The sequence below is a fragment of the Porites lutea genome, chromosome 3 (assembly GCF_958299795.1).
Source record: "Porites lutea chromosome 3, jaPorLute2.1, whole genome shotgun sequence".
In the NCBI taxonomy this organism is placed as follows: Eukaryota; Metazoa; Cnidaria; class Anthozoa; order Scleractinia; family Poritidae; genus Porites; species Porites lutea.
In genome coordinates this window covers 40,066,485-40,084,470 of record NC_133203.1, presented here as the reverse complement: position 1 = coordinate 40,084,470, position 17,986 = coordinate 40,066,485, and the positions used below count along the sequence as shown (strand labels likewise).

General features: G+C 38.8%; 1 protein-coding gene and 1 long non-coding RNA gene across 2 annotated transcripts in view; both read right to left on the bottom strand.

Moving 5' to 3' along the window:
- Positions 1-414: 414 nt before the first annotated feature.
- On the bottom strand, positions 415-2,789 carry LOC140931124 (uncharacterized). Its single transcript, XR_012164925.1, has 2 exons — positions 2,705-2,789; positions 415-510 (listed from the first exon to the last, which is right to left on the bottom strand). It is a non-coding gene; the product is annotated as an uncharacterized lncRNA (long non-coding RNA).
- Positions 2,790-6,389: 3,600 nt separating this feature from the next.
- Positions 6,390-17,986, bottom strand: part of LOC140932289 (uncharacterized) — a 34,738-nt gene continuing 23,141 nt past the window's right edge. Inside the window, exons 5-6 of the mRNA XM_073381910.1 lie at positions 8,883-8,996; positions 6,390-8,654 (exon numbers count right to left, since the gene is read on the bottom strand). Coding sequence (XP_073238011.1) covers positions 7,432-8,654; positions 8,883-8,996 — 1,337 coding nt within the window. The 3' untranslated portion in view covers positions 6,390-7,431. The remainder of the gene's footprint in view (positions 8,655-8,882; positions 8,997-17,986) is intronic.

Here is a 17,986-nt window from a genome sequence, read left to right as displayed (position 1 = left end):
TACTCCAAACTTCGATTGTTTGGCGGCAAAACATGTCACGTTTGTCTCCAATTACAACATGTTTTTTTCCTCACGTGTACACACTTAGCTGCAACCGACGGTATTACTAAAATAGGCTTTGTCACCTTAGACCCCCTGCGTGACTCAGACAAACTGTGCATTCTAGCTTTGTATGAGCAGCATGCGTTTCTGACATGAAAATTGTTCATAAAATTGGCAATGAGCATTTCTAAAATGTTTTTTGAGCTTTATTCTAATGTATAAAAGGCATTACTGCTATAGGGAGCAAGACCTGGTCTAGGTAACTCAAATAAATGGTTAAAATCAGAAAATATAGTGGCCTGATCAAAGAAGGCTACTGAAATCAAATCCCTAGCTCTGTCTTAGTCAGATAGCACTCTATGCACCGAAACATGACATAACACTTCTGGCTATGCAATACTCCAAAACCGAAATTGCTGAAGAGAAAATCGAGTGTGTATGTGCTCTCACCAGCCTGTGGCAGAATTTCTAAGCTGAAAAGCACACCAACATTAGCACAAACCGGAAATTGTATAAGTTTTTTCTGTTGTTGTACGGCCAGCTACATAGGTACCTTACAGTACTTTATATCCTTAGTACTAAGTAGCATAATATAAGCAGTTGAAAAAAAGAATTAAACAATCTTTTACCTACAAATTTAACCAAATGCAACGTTTTATGAACAGCTTTGAAGGCCTGCTCACGATACATTTCTTAGTAAATTGCCATAACAGAATTTTACCTACAATATTGACACCACATGAGAAATAAAATCACTCATCTGTACAGTTTTTTCCATGTTTAACGTAGTCTCAGCACATGTTGATTATTTTCAGGATATATATTATCAAAAACCAAGCTGGATTTTGTTTCTTTTGACGAAAAAATTTGTTGGCGAACGTGACTTTCCCACACAAAACTCTTATACTGGTCAGGTTTATTGTCTGAGTCTCAGCAGGGACAAGAAATTTCTGACGTCATTAGTGCAAAGTGCCAATCAATTCAAGAGTCCAGGAAACAACAAATGCCTAAACCAAAAGCCGTTAGGAGGTAGAAGAAGGTAAGATTGCAAGTAAGCAGGACTAAGGTAAGCTTGTTAAGGAAAAAAAGGATTGAGTCCGCTAAACGTTCACTTCATCAGAACGCTAATCTTGACAGTAGTCAAAAGTTTACTTAGATTTTCTATTTTTGTTTTCCTTCTTTCAACTCACACTGCATTATTACTATAGACACCATCACAATTTTAAGGATTCAGCTATATATGTATGTACTATGTATGTATGAATGTATTTATGTTTCAACTTTATTTAAAGAGGGTGACACTAAACAGTGAACTGACAAACCTGCGGCCCCCATTATGCAACAGTTAACAATTACAATTAAAAATATACATAGAATAATCTGCAAATTACAATATTATTAAAAATACAGCAGTAAAGATACCAGTACACATAATAAAAATTACAACAAAGAAAATTAAGAAGATGCATTAAAATTCAATTAGACCTTTTTAAAACTATGTACATATTCAATCTTCTTTAATTAAAGAATTTGGCACTGCATTCCACAGTCTTGTTGCCCTTACACAAAAAGTACGCCCCCCCCCCCTTCCCCCACACTCGGTTTCACGCTTGAAGTGAGGGCAGACCAAGTTTAAGGAGCTATTTCTGTTATTTTGATTATTAATGTCTGAATTTAACACCAATAGATGACTCATATACTCTGGGCTATGCCTATTAATATGTTTGTGAACCTCAACAAAGATGTCCACCTTCACCTCGAGGTGAAGTGGAAGCCAATCCAATCTCGTAAACAGTTCACCACTGTGTGACTAAAAATTGCTTATACTTAGATGTGATTAAGCAAGCTCCAAGGAAGGGAGTTGAGCCTGGAGTGGAGATTAAGCTGCTCTATTTTTCTTTTCCTTTCCTTAAGTGGAAGTATGTTTGTATTGCTACAATCTAGAGCTACAGTCGGCGACAAAATTAGTTGAGACACTTTGCCCTAAAGCTGATGCTTTACTGACTTCTAAACCGGAAATAAAGCTTTCCCTCCCCCATCCCCTCCATGCAAATATGTTGTGCCGCTGTTCAAGCCACCTATAGTTAAAGCAACAAAAACTGCAACTTTGAATGAAGGCGAGTGGGGAGGGAGGTAGATTCTTTTCTTCTCTGTACTTATTACCCTAGTTGGGTAAAATGCCCCAATAATTTTGTTGCCGATTGTAGTTTCCTAAACCTGAAGCGAAGTCACTTGATTTGTTGTGAGATGAGATAAAAATCACTCAGGCTGGAAGGAGTGATGTTACATAGACTACTTAGAGATATATGACAGTAGAGAGTTGATCAGAAAATTACACGGGATAAAATCTCCTGTCTTGTTTAAAGTAAGAGATGCCCTAAGTTAGAAGAACGAACAGTTACTCCATAGAACATTATTTTATTTTCAGTCAAAGGGCAATAAAGGACACTTCTAGTTCAACTTCCGAAGCTTACAGGGCGTGCAAAATGCTTTGCTCGACTACATGCCGAACGCAGTTTAAATCAACTGATCGATGCGATCATAATGAAAATTACCTTCAAAAACCATTGCAGTGTCATTGAAAGATTTCGCAAGAGGACTGCAATGTCCTGTGTGCCCTGGGTGACTAACATATCCTTAATGTATTGAAAGCTTGTCTTACCTTAAGTAACAAGATATTTCCGCCTTGATCAAATCACACGAGGGAAAATGCAACCAAGAAATGGCCTGTCTGGAGAATTCACAGACGCCATCTTTCCGCCATCTTAATTTTGCATTGTGAGAGAAACCTGGGGAGAGTACAAAAACACACCGGTGGCCGGCGAGGATGATCGTCGGAGATCGTCGGAGATTGTGAGCTGGATGACATGGCTGGGAGGGTTAGGAGAAGAATGTGGGCTAAGGTTTTTTTTTACTTGTTTGTTTGTTTAGCAGTTTCAAAGAAATTCAATTGCTGTACTTTTAGGGCATTTACTTTTATTTAGCCTCTCTTCCTTCTATGTGCAAATCGTTTTTCAGATAGGAGGGTAGTACCCTGGGTGCCAGAGGGTTTTTTTTCTGTTGTTTGGGGAGAAAATTGAGTCAAAAAACCCCTTTCCCTTTCCTTTCAAGAACCTGCCATGCAGGCCATAGACGGATTAGTTCAACTCTAGTAACTTCAGTTTGATACTGAATGCGGACAAATCCAGTTTACATAGTCTTGAATTAGAAGAAAAGGAGGCGCACGATGTAGACGAAGTAGTATCCAACGTATGTAAGAGAAACTAAATCTGAACAGTTCTTAAAGGAGCTTGGGTTGACAGACTCTTGACGTTCGGATGATGTATTTATTTTTTAAAAATTTCAGCTGGTATTTCTATAGCTTTTAGCTGATAGAGTTTTGTATCTTTTTCAGCTAACTGATTTTCTTCAACTAGCCATTTTTCCAGCGGATATGAGGACATTCACTTATTTAATATCCTATGTCCAATCTGTACGTTTTAGTTTTTTTCCGTGGCTGAATTGTGATTTGACTTATAAGTCTCTTAGTATATTTGTGTTTAGACTTAACAGAAACTATAGGTTAAAAATTGTCGATATTTTAATTTTAGTTTACAAGATGCGGAGAATCAGAGATAACTGGTAAACTTGTTTTGCTATAATCTTCTTAGGTCGTCAGTACTAGATTGATGAAAAAAGAAAACCATGGCGAGAGGCGGTGATAAACATGGTAAACCAAAGCTTTTTTCTATAAACCTAACGTAAACCAGGGGCGGATCCGGGATTTTTTTTAGGAGGGGGGTACACTCGTCTCTTGCTCTACTTCAACACCAATAAACCACATAGTTTTTTTTTGCAGAATACCAGTTGTATTGAAAAACCGCAGGTCATCTTAGCGGGGGGGGGCAGGGGCGGGGTGCACAACCTCGTCCCCAGGGCTTTTCCCTTAAAAAATATTTTTTAAGGGAAAAGCCCTGGGGACGAGGTTGGGGGGTGCGCACCCCCTACACCCTCCCCCTAGATCCGCCCCTATAAACTTTGCCTCATTTTCAAAATTAATTGTGTTGATATCAAAATTTCAAAACGATTACAAAATTGTCTAATCTTGGCTATCACACCCTAATATCCGTACAGTACGCGTCCAAAAAATCCAGATTGTTTGGATTTTCGTGCCAGCCGGAACAAAGTTATATTTATTCGAATAAGCGCCCAAATTCGAATTAGCGCCCACCTCGAATAAGCGCCCATCCTAGAGGCAGGAAAAGTTAATAAGCGCCCTGCCTCGAATAAGCGTCCACCCGCACCCCACAGCCCTCCCCTTCCCACTCAAACTCAAATAAGCGCCCACCCCCTACCCCTACCCTACCCCCCTTCCTCCTACGACACACAACAAAATGAATAAGTAGAAATAAGAGACTTCCCCGAGGACGGATTTTTCTTCAGAGTATTTTACAGAAACCTTGCATTGTTACATCTTCTCGTTTTGTTGTTACCATTTCTTGTTTTGTGGCAAAATAAACATACTACACTCGCTTAAAATGGTGAAAATTCAATAAGCGCCCAGCTTCAAATAAGTGCCCACCTCGAATAAGCGCCAATTCTCAAGATCCAAAAATTAATAAGCGCCCAGGGCGGTTAATCGAATAAATACGGTAACTGGATCATACAGCAGCTGCCTGAGGCTCCGATCTCCTTCTCAATTTCAACACTTTCCGCCAAACTCAGCGTCTTCTCTTAGTGGAGAAATGGAAACAAACGTTGCTCTTTAACTAGTGGTGGTTCATACTATTGCCACTTGTCAACTTAAAATTAACTGGAATTTGATTCAAGAACATTCAGAAGACAATTACAAATTCTCAAGTGCTGAGAAGCGCGCTCTAAGCGCCAGCGGGCTGGGGAAGGGGCAATACTCTCGATATCCAGCCGGACAGGGATGATCAAAGGATTTCTTTTGGAAAGTTTCGATTTCGGGATTTGTTTGGATAGGAAAATTTTGGCAAATATTTTTTGGGCAGTTTGATTTAAGTAGGGATTGTTTTGGGTATTGAAAAGACTGAAAACAATCTGAAGATTCATGATAGTTATGTCATTTAACGCTTCTTGGAAATTTTTATGGCTCGGCACTGGAGTTTTTTGCGGGTTAAATTTTGGTCCAGGAAGTTCTTTGGGTTTCGTTTGAAGCCCTAGGAATTTTAGGGGGGGGGGGGGTTGATTTTTTTTCCGTTCGATAATCCCTGTCACTTAAACTGCGGAGTACCCGCCCCGCCCGCCCCCCACTGGGCTCTAAACACTGGACTCTTGCCCCCCAGAAGACACGTGGTATGACGTGTTCTGTGGGTGTTGAGAGTTCTAGGTGCGGGCTTAAATCAGAGTGCGCGGATAGTTTTCATCAGAGCTTTCTCTGGTCGTTACACCATGCTGACGGGCCCCAAAAAGGGCCAAACAGCTGTCTATAGCTACAATCCCGCTCTGTTTTTGGTTCTTTCGGTGTCGCGTTGATGTCTTGCAGAGTTAATTTTCACGTAGTACGATCAGCATTGCAGTATTGTGCTTGCAGAATTTAAATATGTCTACTTATCATTTTTGCTGATCAGGTCTTTATAGTTCCTACGTTCTTCGGCATATTCGTTTGCGGTCCTTTTTGGTTAAGGTTTGTACACACATATTGGACAACTTTAAATCGGTGAGAAAATCCAAGCGTTTTCCCTTCCATACGGATTTAGAGTTAGAGTGGAACTTAAGTTTAATACACCACAATCCTTTAGCGGCATAGAACAAAGGAAAAGTATAAATAACTTTTGCCTGAACTAACGTCATTATTGATGAAAGAGCACGTTCTTGCGATCGAAAAGCAGTTTCGTTTAATATTCCCCTGCATATCTTACATCCCAATTTATTACCCGTGAGCAAGTTAGCGAACGAACAACTCGGAATAGCCAAAACCTAAACATCCCTCTTTTCAGAACTGCCTCCGGACAGAGAACCTTTTATTACAGGACTGTTAAACTTTGGAACAATTTGGAATCTTTTCTTAATCTGTTGAAATTTTTAAACGTTCTTTAAGGAGCCAGCTTTTAGATAATATTGTAAATACTTCTTACTTAAGTTTAAAAAATTGTAATTAGTAATAAGCTAACACTGTAATTAGTATTAGATTAAGTGTTGTAATTAGTTATTATAAATAATGTAATAGAATCATTGTTCCTGAAAAGCCCCTTTGGGGAGGTAACAATAAAGTACCAATCTGAACGATCGAAGTACGGAGGTGGATCGTTCAGATTGCAATCTTAGATTGGTTTAGTCCTTGATGCAATGAGAAATCAAATTTTGGATCGCAAAATCCGGATTTAGATTGGTCAAAAGGAACGGAACCCAAAACCGTAACGTATTTCAATCGTCTTCGCCTGTCCACAAGAAAACGCTTTAACGATAGAAATACGATAGCGTCCCTTACACGGCATGCGCTGTATGGTGTGACAAAAAATCTCCGTCGCTGCGAATGTCTAAATAATCAGAAAAACAGTTCCAATTTAGCTTGAAAAGTTTAATTTTCGTTGTTTATAACAGATAAATTGGTGTGAAGTGGGTTGGATCTCAGCTAGAGTGGTTACCAGACAAGGACTAACAAAACTCGCCAAGAGATCAAAGGCATTAACAATCGGATTTGAACCACCAATTACTTGCTTTTATTTTCTTGGAATTATTAAGTTGACTATAAAGTTGTAGTAGTATCAACCAAGTTACTGGAATGGGGCACTTTATACTGTCCGACTTAATACATAGGGCCTTTCAACACCAATAAATATTCTCAAAAGTCATTGATAAGTGACTGGCATTCTTTAATAGGGGTAACAGTTATTAAAATTACTGGAGAGTTCCAGGAACCACGGCCATGAGAACATCATAAATACAAGACTGTAATATATGGATGAAAGTAAGAAAGCCCTTTTTTACATTGTAAGAAAAAAGTTTCTTTCCATTCATATCATGAGAAGTTATAGTCTTCTATAAGTGGTCACGTACAAACGTAACGCTTAAAATTAAGAGTAGTCTGCTACACAGCCGGTTTTAGTGTCGTCACGCAACGCTCCTCCCACAAACCGTTCGTCGGGAGGAGCGTTGCGTGAAGACACTAAACACGGCTCTGTGGCAGACTAAACTAAGAGGCACTAAGACTTTGATTTAAATCCAGTTTTTCCTTTATGGAAGAATTGATACAGAAGTTGTCCCTTCATCGTTTATTCCAACTTGATAATCATACACATCGAAAGAACCGCAAGTATGAAAGCAACATGCTTTAAACAAAACCAATAGAAACTTTAAGAGTTGCAGAAATAACAAATGTTCTAAAAGCACCGAAAAAAACAAACAAAAGAGAAGAACTTAAAAGAACCAAACCGTTTTTTAACTTCAAGAATAATCGTCACAAACATGGGTCATATGATTTTCATAATGTTGAAGAAGAAGACCCTCACTACTCATCTCCCCTTGACAAATCCAACAGCTGTGTTTCTCAATAATGACCGATTGTGCTTTGGTTACACCATTGTTTCCGGTTTCTCTCTGTGTCTGCTGGTTCTCTGTAAAGCCTGTGGCCCTGACATCAACGTTTTCACTTCCTGCTCTCTTCCGTTTACAGGATTCCAATCGTTTGGACAGACATTTGTTTTTCTGGGAAAATTTAAGTGACCTTTCCTGAGTGTGGAATCTTTCATGACTCCTCAGGTTTCCTGCTTGGTTAAAACACTTCCCACACTGCTTACATTCATACGGCTTTTCTCCAGTGTGAACTCTTTCATGGCCCTTTAGGTGTCCTATTTGGCTAAAACACTTACCACACTGTTTACATTCATAGGGCTTTTCCCCAGTGTGAACTCTTTCATGTCTCCTTAGGACTCCTGATTGGCTAAAACCCTTGCCACACTGTTTACATTCATAGGGCTTTTCCCCAATGTGAACTCTTTCATGTCTCCTTAGGACTCCTGATCGGCTAAAACACTTACCACACTGTTTACATTCATAAGGCTTTTCCCCAGTGTGAACTCTTTCATGTTTCCTTAGGGTTCCTGCTTGGCTAAAACACTTGCCACACTGTTTACATTCATAACGCTTTTCCCCAGTGTGAACTCTTTCGTGAGACCTTAGGTGTCCTGCTTCACTAAAACACTTGCCACACTGTTTACATTCATAAGGCTTTTCCCCAGTGTGAACTCTTTCATGAGTCCTTAGGTTTCCTGCTTCACTAAAACACTTGCCACATTGCTTACATTCGTAAGGCTTTTCCCCAGTGTGAACTCTTTCATGTCTCCTTAGGCTTCCTGATCGGCTAAAACACTTGCCACACTGTTTACATTCATAAGGCTTTTCCCCAGTGTGAACTCTTTCATGCCTCCTTAGGCTTCCTGCTTTGCTAATACACTTGCCACACTGTTTACATTCAAAACGCTTTTCCCCAGTGTGAACTTTTTCATGGCTCTTTAGGTGTCCCGCTTGGTTAAAACACTTGCCACACTGTTTACATTCATATGGCTTTTCCCCAGTGTGAACTCTTTCATGAGCCCTAAAGTGCCCTGCTTTGTTAAAACACTTGCCACACTGCTGACACTCAAAGGACATTGAGGTTGCTCTGATTTAAAGGTTTTACTGTTAGGATACCTTTGGAAAGATGAAGAACCATAAATAGGTAAATACACATTATTTGTTTTGTTGCTGCCAGCATAACCTTTGGGGCCTGGTGGTGAGAGGCCTGAAGTGAGTAGTTTAAAGGTGGTGTTGTCAGGGACATGTGGAAAATTAGAAAACTTTTAAGACACCCGATCGTGAAAAAGTGGTTCCACACAATAAACCAACTGATTACATACCTAAAATTTTACATGAACCCTTCAAACTGGAGAACTCATCAACATGGGTCAGTTCATTATTTGCTGACTTTGTATTTGGATCTGAGAGTTCTTTGTGCTTTGTAAAATAACGCACTTTAAAAATAATGGTAATTAAGGTTCATCATACAGCATTCATACAGACAATATAGTGAAACCTGTATTACGATAAATCCTCTATTAAACTCCCAGGAGGCATTTTCATTTCAAGCAATGCATGTTTGATGGGGGGAGCTTAACACAGAGGGAGGATTATTTGAGAGGGGGCAGGGTTATTTAATTTGCTGTGAAATGCATCAATAAACACAAAAAAGGAAGAGGAAGGAACAGACTGAAGTAATGGTTCCCTACTTCCTGTTTTGGACCAGGAACAAACAAACGACCAAACAACAGCCAGAAAATGGTATCAATAATTGATTCTTCGTAATAACACTGGAATGCAAAATGGAAACACTCAAGCACATGAAATTGGAAGATCAAAAATAAATCGCAACTTCCATACAAGATCAGTCCACATGAAGTGTTACAGTCGTGATTTATTTATCTCTTTAAGTCCCAGGAGTGATCAACATCAATTTTTCCCAAACAACATCAGTATATAATCAAGTAGAAAGGTTATGAGAATTAATAAAATGATCACTTAAACGAAATATGCTTTGATCTTTAAACAAATTCTCTCAACCAATTTTTCAAGAATTGTATGGAGGCCAGTGTGGAGGATTTCCATGTTGATCTTGAAGCTTAAAGGGTTATACCACCTATCACTCATTTATTTGGTCTAAAGAGTAACCGGGTTTATTCTAGGAATTGGCTTATTCTCTTACTCTTGGTAAGAGTCCAGTGGCCACCCTTGTTCTTAGTCTGTAGGTGGCTTCTGGCTTCTGATTGGTTTTCTGGCACCAATCAGAAGCCAGTAAAGCAGCAACCATTTGGAACTGGTCTGGTAAGACATTGTCCCCAGGGGCTCTTCTCGCCGTTCTTTACTTTTCATTGTTCCATATATATTTTTCCGCACCGTTTAGAATTTCCCTCGCCCCCTTTATCTGCCCCTGGGTCTCCGAGGATGTGCCACCCCCTCCCTGCTCCCTTTGACTCGCCCCATCTCCTCCTCTCCTTGGGAAGTTTCAACATGGCGCTTTCGCGAGCAAATTGCGCGTTCAAAGAAAACACCTGCACTGCAGGCTATTTCTCAAGAAAAATAAAAACAACCATTCGCAAAAACAACAAATGGTAAAGCCAAGAGCACTTGCATGTACAGTTGCATATGCAAAGATAAAAAAAAGGAACAACGAAAGCAGGGTTTTCATTAATTTTTGAAGTAGGAAGGTTCTCGTGGTAGAGTAAGCGGGCAGCCCTATATACCGAAGGGCCGAAGGCCTGAGCCTCTAGGGGGGTCCGGGGGCATGCTCCCCCGGAAAATTTTCGAAAATTGGACTCTCGGAAATGCATTTTCCAGCATTCTGAGGTGAGAATTTATAATTCTATTCCCTCATTTTGCAAACGAAAATTGTGAATAATTTGCGGAGCTTTTACTTATACTAGCAATGTTGTAACTGTTTACAGCCTTAGAGAATTTACTAAATTGACGAGCACAAATTGACTTCATGAAAACCAATAATGTAACTAATTTTGTAACTTTTTGCAGCCTCAGGGAATTTACTAAATACATAATATAACAGTATGAATAATGAACCAAACTTACTGGCTTACCGGTATATTGCTTAGTTTGTTAGATAGTAAGCCACACTTGCTTTTCTGATTTAAATTATAATAACTGAAACAAACATTATATAGATCGTAGAGTTTCATGAATGAACTCCTCCTGTACTGTTTTGCTGCTTTCATTCATGAAGAAAACTTAAAGTCAATCCTAAATACGGCCATTTTAAGCAAGTGCTTTTGGTCGCGTGAAATGTCACGTGCAAATGTTATGTAACAGCATGACAGAGGGTAGGTCCTGGTAACTACTTTGAAAATGCAGGCGATGCGTTTCGTGCAATGTGATCAAACTTCGAAATTTATGCCTTTGGTTGAGATATCCTTCGGTAATCCGGACACTTAAATATTAGTTTTCATGAAGAAAAGAACTGTAATTCAGAGATGCAATTCCTGGTTAGACTCCCCTGGCAAGGCAGGAAAGCGGTCAAAAGAAGTTTCGGTTAGTCTGGCTTTTGATTTCGTATTTGTCTACTTGAGACCTATTCCGGCGAAGGCGGGTACTGTGCTCAGAGTAGACGGGTGCCGGTACCCGGGTCCCGGCTTCTAATAAAACCCCTGACGAAAGGTTTATCTTAAAGTTTGGAAAATTGACTCAGTATTTTTGTATGAAGTCTAACTTTTGAACTGTCAAAACTGTTTTTATACTTGTCAAGGTGTGTGTTTACATGCTTTGCACTAGGCAGTGTCAAGGCTACTGCCTAATGGGGGCCTGGTCACCAGAAGCTCCTACAATTTACTTATAGACAACCAAAATTTGAAACAAAAAGCCTGAACGGGTGCATGAAAATCATAATTCTCAGGATAACTTCTGTTAAATTAACAACAAAATTCCCCTCTCATTCTGCACTTTTGAAGCAAAAAAAGAAAATGTTTGGTCATCAGCCATAGGAAAAAAATATTTCCGCAAATAAAATGTGAACAAACAAGCACTTGTCTTGCTGCAGACTGTAGTTCAAGTTGCTTGTCTCAAAATGGAGACAAATGAATTTCATAGCCTTAGAAAAACTGTCAATAATAAAATCAAGACCTTTTCCCCAGCATCAGAAATATTAGGTCACTATTGCGTGTAGTAAAATGATACAAAGTCGTGATGCATGGAAAAGCAAGAGATTTCATTTACACATGACAAAAAGTATTTTATTTTTAATTTTGCAAGTTTGTAGTGTTTTCTATCTTGCTACGAACACAAATGGTACAATTAAAGGTTTATTATATCATTTATTCAGCGTTATCTACGCCTCCCTATTTTTTGCTGTATGTTTTGTGGAAACTCTTGAAAGGCTTGCAAAAACATATCAGTTTTTGAAAATCTTCATGGCGGTTATTCAAGATCATTTAGACAAAGACATAGACACTTTGTTAACCCTTTACAGGGTCATTTGTTGTATTGCACTGCACATTTTGCAAACTTAGAACGGATTTTGGGTTTTTCTGTTCCGTCAATCATGCATTTTAGTGAGGCGAGGTTAAAGCAAATCACAATGTAATGTGTTCACCCATTTTGGCTGAGAATGACTCCGACTGCTAAAGAATACTGAAGGAAATCGCGATGGTGAGGGGATTTTTTTGTAGAAGGAAGGACACAGAAATTGCTTTATTCTTGCAAGTGACACGATTGAGAAAGATCATAAAAATTTGCGAAGCAAACTTAACTAGTCGATTATTGGCCAAAACAGGACGATCACAAAGCAACAAGCCTTGTAATAGGAAACAAACAAAACAGATCAAGATCCACCAATCACAAATGACAAACCATGACCTTTTGAACTCATGCAAGTAAATATAAATTTCCTTACGAAGATGATTGAGGGAACACAAAAACCCAAAATATGAAAAATGCACAGCGGGATACAACAAATTTCGCTTTAAGTCCCAATAGTGACCAACATTAATTTTCTCCTAACGATATCCATGCATCATCAAAAGAAAAGTTTATGAGAATGACACCTTTTGCTGTTTATTACGAGAAAATATGTATTTAATTGCATGAAACGGAAATCAATAGCACAAAGATCCATTCATTAGAGTGAAAAAAAGGAACATTTGTGCATAAATCATATTCAATTACGATTTTTGCATAATTAATCAACATTCAATAAACTGCTCTATTTTTCTTATCCTTTCCTTAAGTGGAGGTAAGTGTGTTTTGCTACAATCTACAGCTACGATTGGCGACAAAATTACAACGTAGTTGAGACACCTTGCCCTAAAGCTGATGCTTTACTGACTTCTAAATGGGAAATAAAGCTTTCCCTCCCCCATCCGCTCCATGCAATGTGTGCCGCTGTTCGAGCTACCTACAGTTCAAGGAACAAAAACTGCAACTTTGAATGAAGGCGAGTGGGGAGGGAGGTAGATTCTTTTCTTCTCTGTACTTATTACCCTAGTTGAGTAAAATGCCTCAACAATTTTGTTGCCGATTGTAGTTTCCTACACCTGAAGCGAAGTCACTTGATTTGTTGTGAGATGAGATAAAAATCACTCTGGCTGGAAGGAGTGATGTTAGATAGACTACTTAGAGATACATTACAGTCTAGAGAGTTGATCAGAAAATTACACGGGATAAAATCTGCTGTCTTGTTTAAAGTAAGAGATGCCCTTAGAAGAACGAACAGTTACTCCATAGAACATTATTTTATTTTCAGTCAAAGTGCAATAAAGGACACTTCTATGTTCGCACATTTTAGATCAACTTCCGAAGCTTACAGGGCGTGTAAAATGATCAGAAATAAATTGGTTTATCGGCCCAGTTACGCTGCAATCGGAATGATATGCTTGACTAAATGCCGAACGCAGTTTAAATCAAATGATCGATGCGATCATGATGTAAATTAGACTTCAAAAACCATTGCAGTGTCATTGAAAGATTTCGCAAGCGGACGGCAATGTCCTGTGTAACCTGTGTGACTAACATATCCTTAATGTACTGAAAGCTTGTCTTACCTTAAGAAACAAGATATTTCCGCCTTGATCAAATCACACGAGGGAAAATGCAACCAAGAAATGGCCTGTCTGGAGGATTCACAGATTCACACATCCGCCGCCATCTTGATTCTGCATTGTGAGAGAAACCTGGGGAGAGTAGTGGTCCGCTGGGGGTCCGCCGGGAGTCCATCGAGGATCATCGTCGGAGATCGTCGGAGATTGTGAGCTGGATGACATGGCTGGGAGGGTTAGGAGAAGAATGTGAGCTAAGGTTTTTTTTACTTGTTTGTTTAGTAGTTTCAAAGGAATTCAATTGCTGTACTTTTAGTGCATTTACTTTTATGTAGCCTCTCTTCCTTCTATGTGCAAATCGTTTTTCCGATGGAAGGTTAGGGATAGACAATAAGAAACGTGTTTAAGGTAGTGAGGGCTGTTCTCGTTGGCCATATTCCTGCAGGCTGTAGCCCCATGAGTTATTTTTTCGAGTTTTTCAAACAAGTAAGGCCCAGCCCGAGGTGGGTGTGGAGCGTCGGGGTGAAGTAAAAACCATGGTCGGAGATTGTGAGCTGGATGACATGGCTGGGAGGGTTAGGAGAAGAACGTGAGATAAGTTTTTTTTCACTTGTTTGTTTGTTTGTTTAATAGTTTCAAGTGTAGATTAGAACGTTCAACGAAGTTCGATTGCTTCAATTGAGTGCAGAAATCGAACTCTCACGAATTTGTTTGGTTCAAATGTGTTCGATTACCGAGCTTAATCGAACCCAACCGTTCGATTGAGTTCGATTAAGTTCGATTACCGAACGGCAGTTCAAGTGGTTTACGCCGAGATCAATATCGGGAGGAGGTACAGTGCAAGACATAAATGCCAGATTGGTCGTTTTCCTGACGCTAAAGAGTAAAGATGGTTTATCAGCCTTCGCCCATGCACAGACACACGGCTAGATTAGCCTGCGTGGCAGGCGTTTGAAAGGGAAGGGAAAGGGGGTTTTGAGCGCGAGAGAAACACGAGGGGGCCTCACCAAAACACCCACTTTCCCTTCCCTTTCAAGCGCCTGCCACGCAGGCCATAGACGGATTAGATCGACTCCAGTAACTTCAGTTTGATACTGAATGCAAACAAATCCAGCTTACACAGGCTTGAATTAAGAGAAAACGAGGCGCACGAAGCAGACGAAGTAGTATCCAGCGTATGTAAGAGCAACTAAATCTGAACAGTTCTTTAGGGAGCTTGGCTTGACAGACTCTTGACGCTCGGATGATGGATTTATTTGTCAAAAATTTTAGCTGGTATTTCTCTAGCTTTTTTTATCTCGATGGATTTTTGTATCTTTTTCAGCTCATTGATTTTCTTGAATTAGCCATTTTTCCAGCGGGTATGATCACATTCACTTACTTAATATCCTACGTCCAATCCGTACATTTTAATTTTTTTTTCCGTGGCTAAATTGGGAATTGACTCATAAGTCCCTTAGTATATTTGTGTTTAGACTTAACAGAAACTATTGGTTAAAAATTCTTTTAATTTTATTTTACAAAATGCGGAGAATCAGAGATAACTGGTAAAACTTGTTTTGCTATGATCTTCTTGGGTCATCATACTAGGCGGCGAGAGGCGGTGCAAAAAAAATAAACGTGGTAAACCAAAGGTTTTTTTTACAAACCTAACGTAAACTATGCCTCATTTACAAAAGTAATTGTGTTAAAATCAAAATTTCAAAACGATTTCAAAGTTGTCTAATCTTGGCTATCACACCCTAATATCCGGACAGTACGCGTCCAAAAAAATCCAGATTGTTTGGATTTTCGTGCTAGCCGGAACAACAATTGAAAGAACTGGATTGATCCATACAGCAGCTGCCTACTGCTCTGATCTTCTTCTCAATTTCAACACTTTCTGCTAAATTCAGCGTCTTCTTTTAGTGGGGAAATGGAAAGAAACGTTGCTCTTTAACTAGTAATTGCCACTTGTCAACTTACAATTATCTGGAATCTGATTCAAGAACATTCAGAATGCAGTTAAAAATTCTCAAGCGCTGAGAAGCGCGCTCTAAACCCCAGCGAGCGGCGAGCGGGGAGTGGGGGTGGGGGGGGAGGGGGTGGTTACTCCGGATTTCATGTGACAGGGATGATCAAAGGATTTTGATTTCAGGATTTGTTTAGGTAGCAAAATTTTGACAAGTATTTTTTGAGCAGCTTGATTTAAGTAGGGATTGTTTTGGGTATTCAAAACCATCTGAAGATTCATGTATATCATTTAACGCTTCCTGGAAATTTTAATGACTCGGCACGGGATTTTTTGGCAGGTTAAATTTTGGTAAGAGATCAAAGGCATTAAAAATCGAATTTGAACCACCAATTACTTGGTTTTATTTTATTTTATTTTTTTGTTTTTTAAATATATTTATTAATAATCACATTAAGTAATTACTGTAATTACATTTACAATACTACAAAAAAGCACTTTAACAATAGACATTATCAGAGTAAAGCAAAATTAAATTGTTAAATTATTACAGGGCTAAAAGAAATTATAAAAAAGTACAACAGGGCAATGAAATAATACGGAGTTAATAAACTTAACTTAAATAAGGCGTCAGTATCCACTTTCTTTTAAAGAATTCTTTGTTACTGATTTTTTCTTCTCACTTTCATATTTAGCGATGATCTTGGCTGTAAATTCATGAATGTTTGGAAGCATTTGTTTGCTCCTACAGTCCCACAAATAGAGTTTTCCAATAATTATAAAATAGTTCAGCAATTGAAGTAAAGGGCAAGCATTTTCCGTCAAAATTCCAAAGAGCACATTTTCCAAACAGAGACGAATTAGTTGATTCGAAATAAGGCACCAATATATAGTTCAAATTCAATCCAAAACTGTTTAGAGCGTGAGCAGTGATAGAACAAATGGGTTAATGATTCGGGTTGACTGTCACAGAAAGTACATAAATCATTTGTTCTAAAACCTGTTTTATACAACTTTGTATTTGTGTAAAGAATTGAGTTAATTACCTCGTACTGGAAGGCTTTAACATACGATTCTACAACGATAGAGTGTGGCAGCTTAAATATTTTCTTCAGATTGTCGCTGTTAAAAAGAAAGTTACTCTGTAATTTTTGAATAATATTGGGCGGTTTCGTTTTTTCTCTGATGAGTAGGTTGTAGTAATCCTTTGATTTCCCTTTCGTAACATCAAAATTATTGTCACCCACCACAAATGTTGGAGAGTCAGGGGCGGGTCCAGGATTTTTTTTAGGAGGGGGTGCACTCGTCTCTTGCTCTACTTCAACACCAATAAACCACATAGTTTTTTTTTTTTGCAGAATACCAGTTGTATTAGAAAACCGCAGGTCATCTCAGGGGGGGGGGGGGTGCGCACCCCCTGCACCCTCCCCCTAGATCCGCCCCTGAGAGTTTATGGAAGGATACCTGTCATAACTTCTTAACGATAATGGAATGGACTTACGTTAGCCAGCTCATTCGAAAATATTGGTTTTGCATATTTTTTTAGAGAGTTGATTATAAGAATCAGTAGCATTCAGACTAATTAAAAGATCTTGAATGCAAATGACTCTCGCATTAAAATAATGTTTATAGTAAACCAGCTTGTTTTTCTACTTTTATTTCTTTGTCATTCCAGATTACGGTTTTCCAATCTTCTTCAATGGCAAACGTTTCACGAAATTGCGACCACCATAACAAAAGTTCCCGATAAAATTGAGAAGGAATTGTGTAATTGTAGTTGCAGTTAAAAAAGAACAATCCACCAACGGAGCTCAGTATGTGTTATAGGTAGCTTCTCCAAGTTCCATTAGTCCCACTTAAGATACGTTTTAACCAAGCTAATCTCAATGATTTAGCTATGCACTCGAGATCAACCATTCTTAGCCCTCCCTCTTCGTATTCGTTTATAACTGAAGCTCTTGTTACCTTATCTACACCTTTCCAGAGAAACTTAAAGAGTATTTTATTCAATTCTTTTAGCAATTCCTTGAGAGTTGGAAGGATCGAACAAACGTAAATGTACTTAGGGATAAGAAAAGATTTGATTATTGTCACCTTACCGTATATCAACAGGACTCTAGCGGACCATATATTAATAAGTTTTTTAATTGAACCCAGTCGTTCAATAAAATTCTTTTCTTTAAGCGATTTTTGGTCGTAAGTAAAATATACACCTAGAGCTTTTATTGGCTCGTCCGGCCATTTAACACCAAATGGTTTTTCTTTATAATGTCTCTTAGATCCAATCCACATACTTTCAGTTTTTGAACAGTTAATCTTGAGTCCAGAGAGAATTTCGAATTAATTTGTTAAGTAGTTCAAATAATCTTTCGGCTAAGCTTGTGTCAGCTAACACAGCGGTTGTATCGTCTGCAAACTGTAAAGGCTTAGTTTCCTCAGTTCCTACTGTGATTCCTTTAATTGTCTCTTTTTGGCTTAT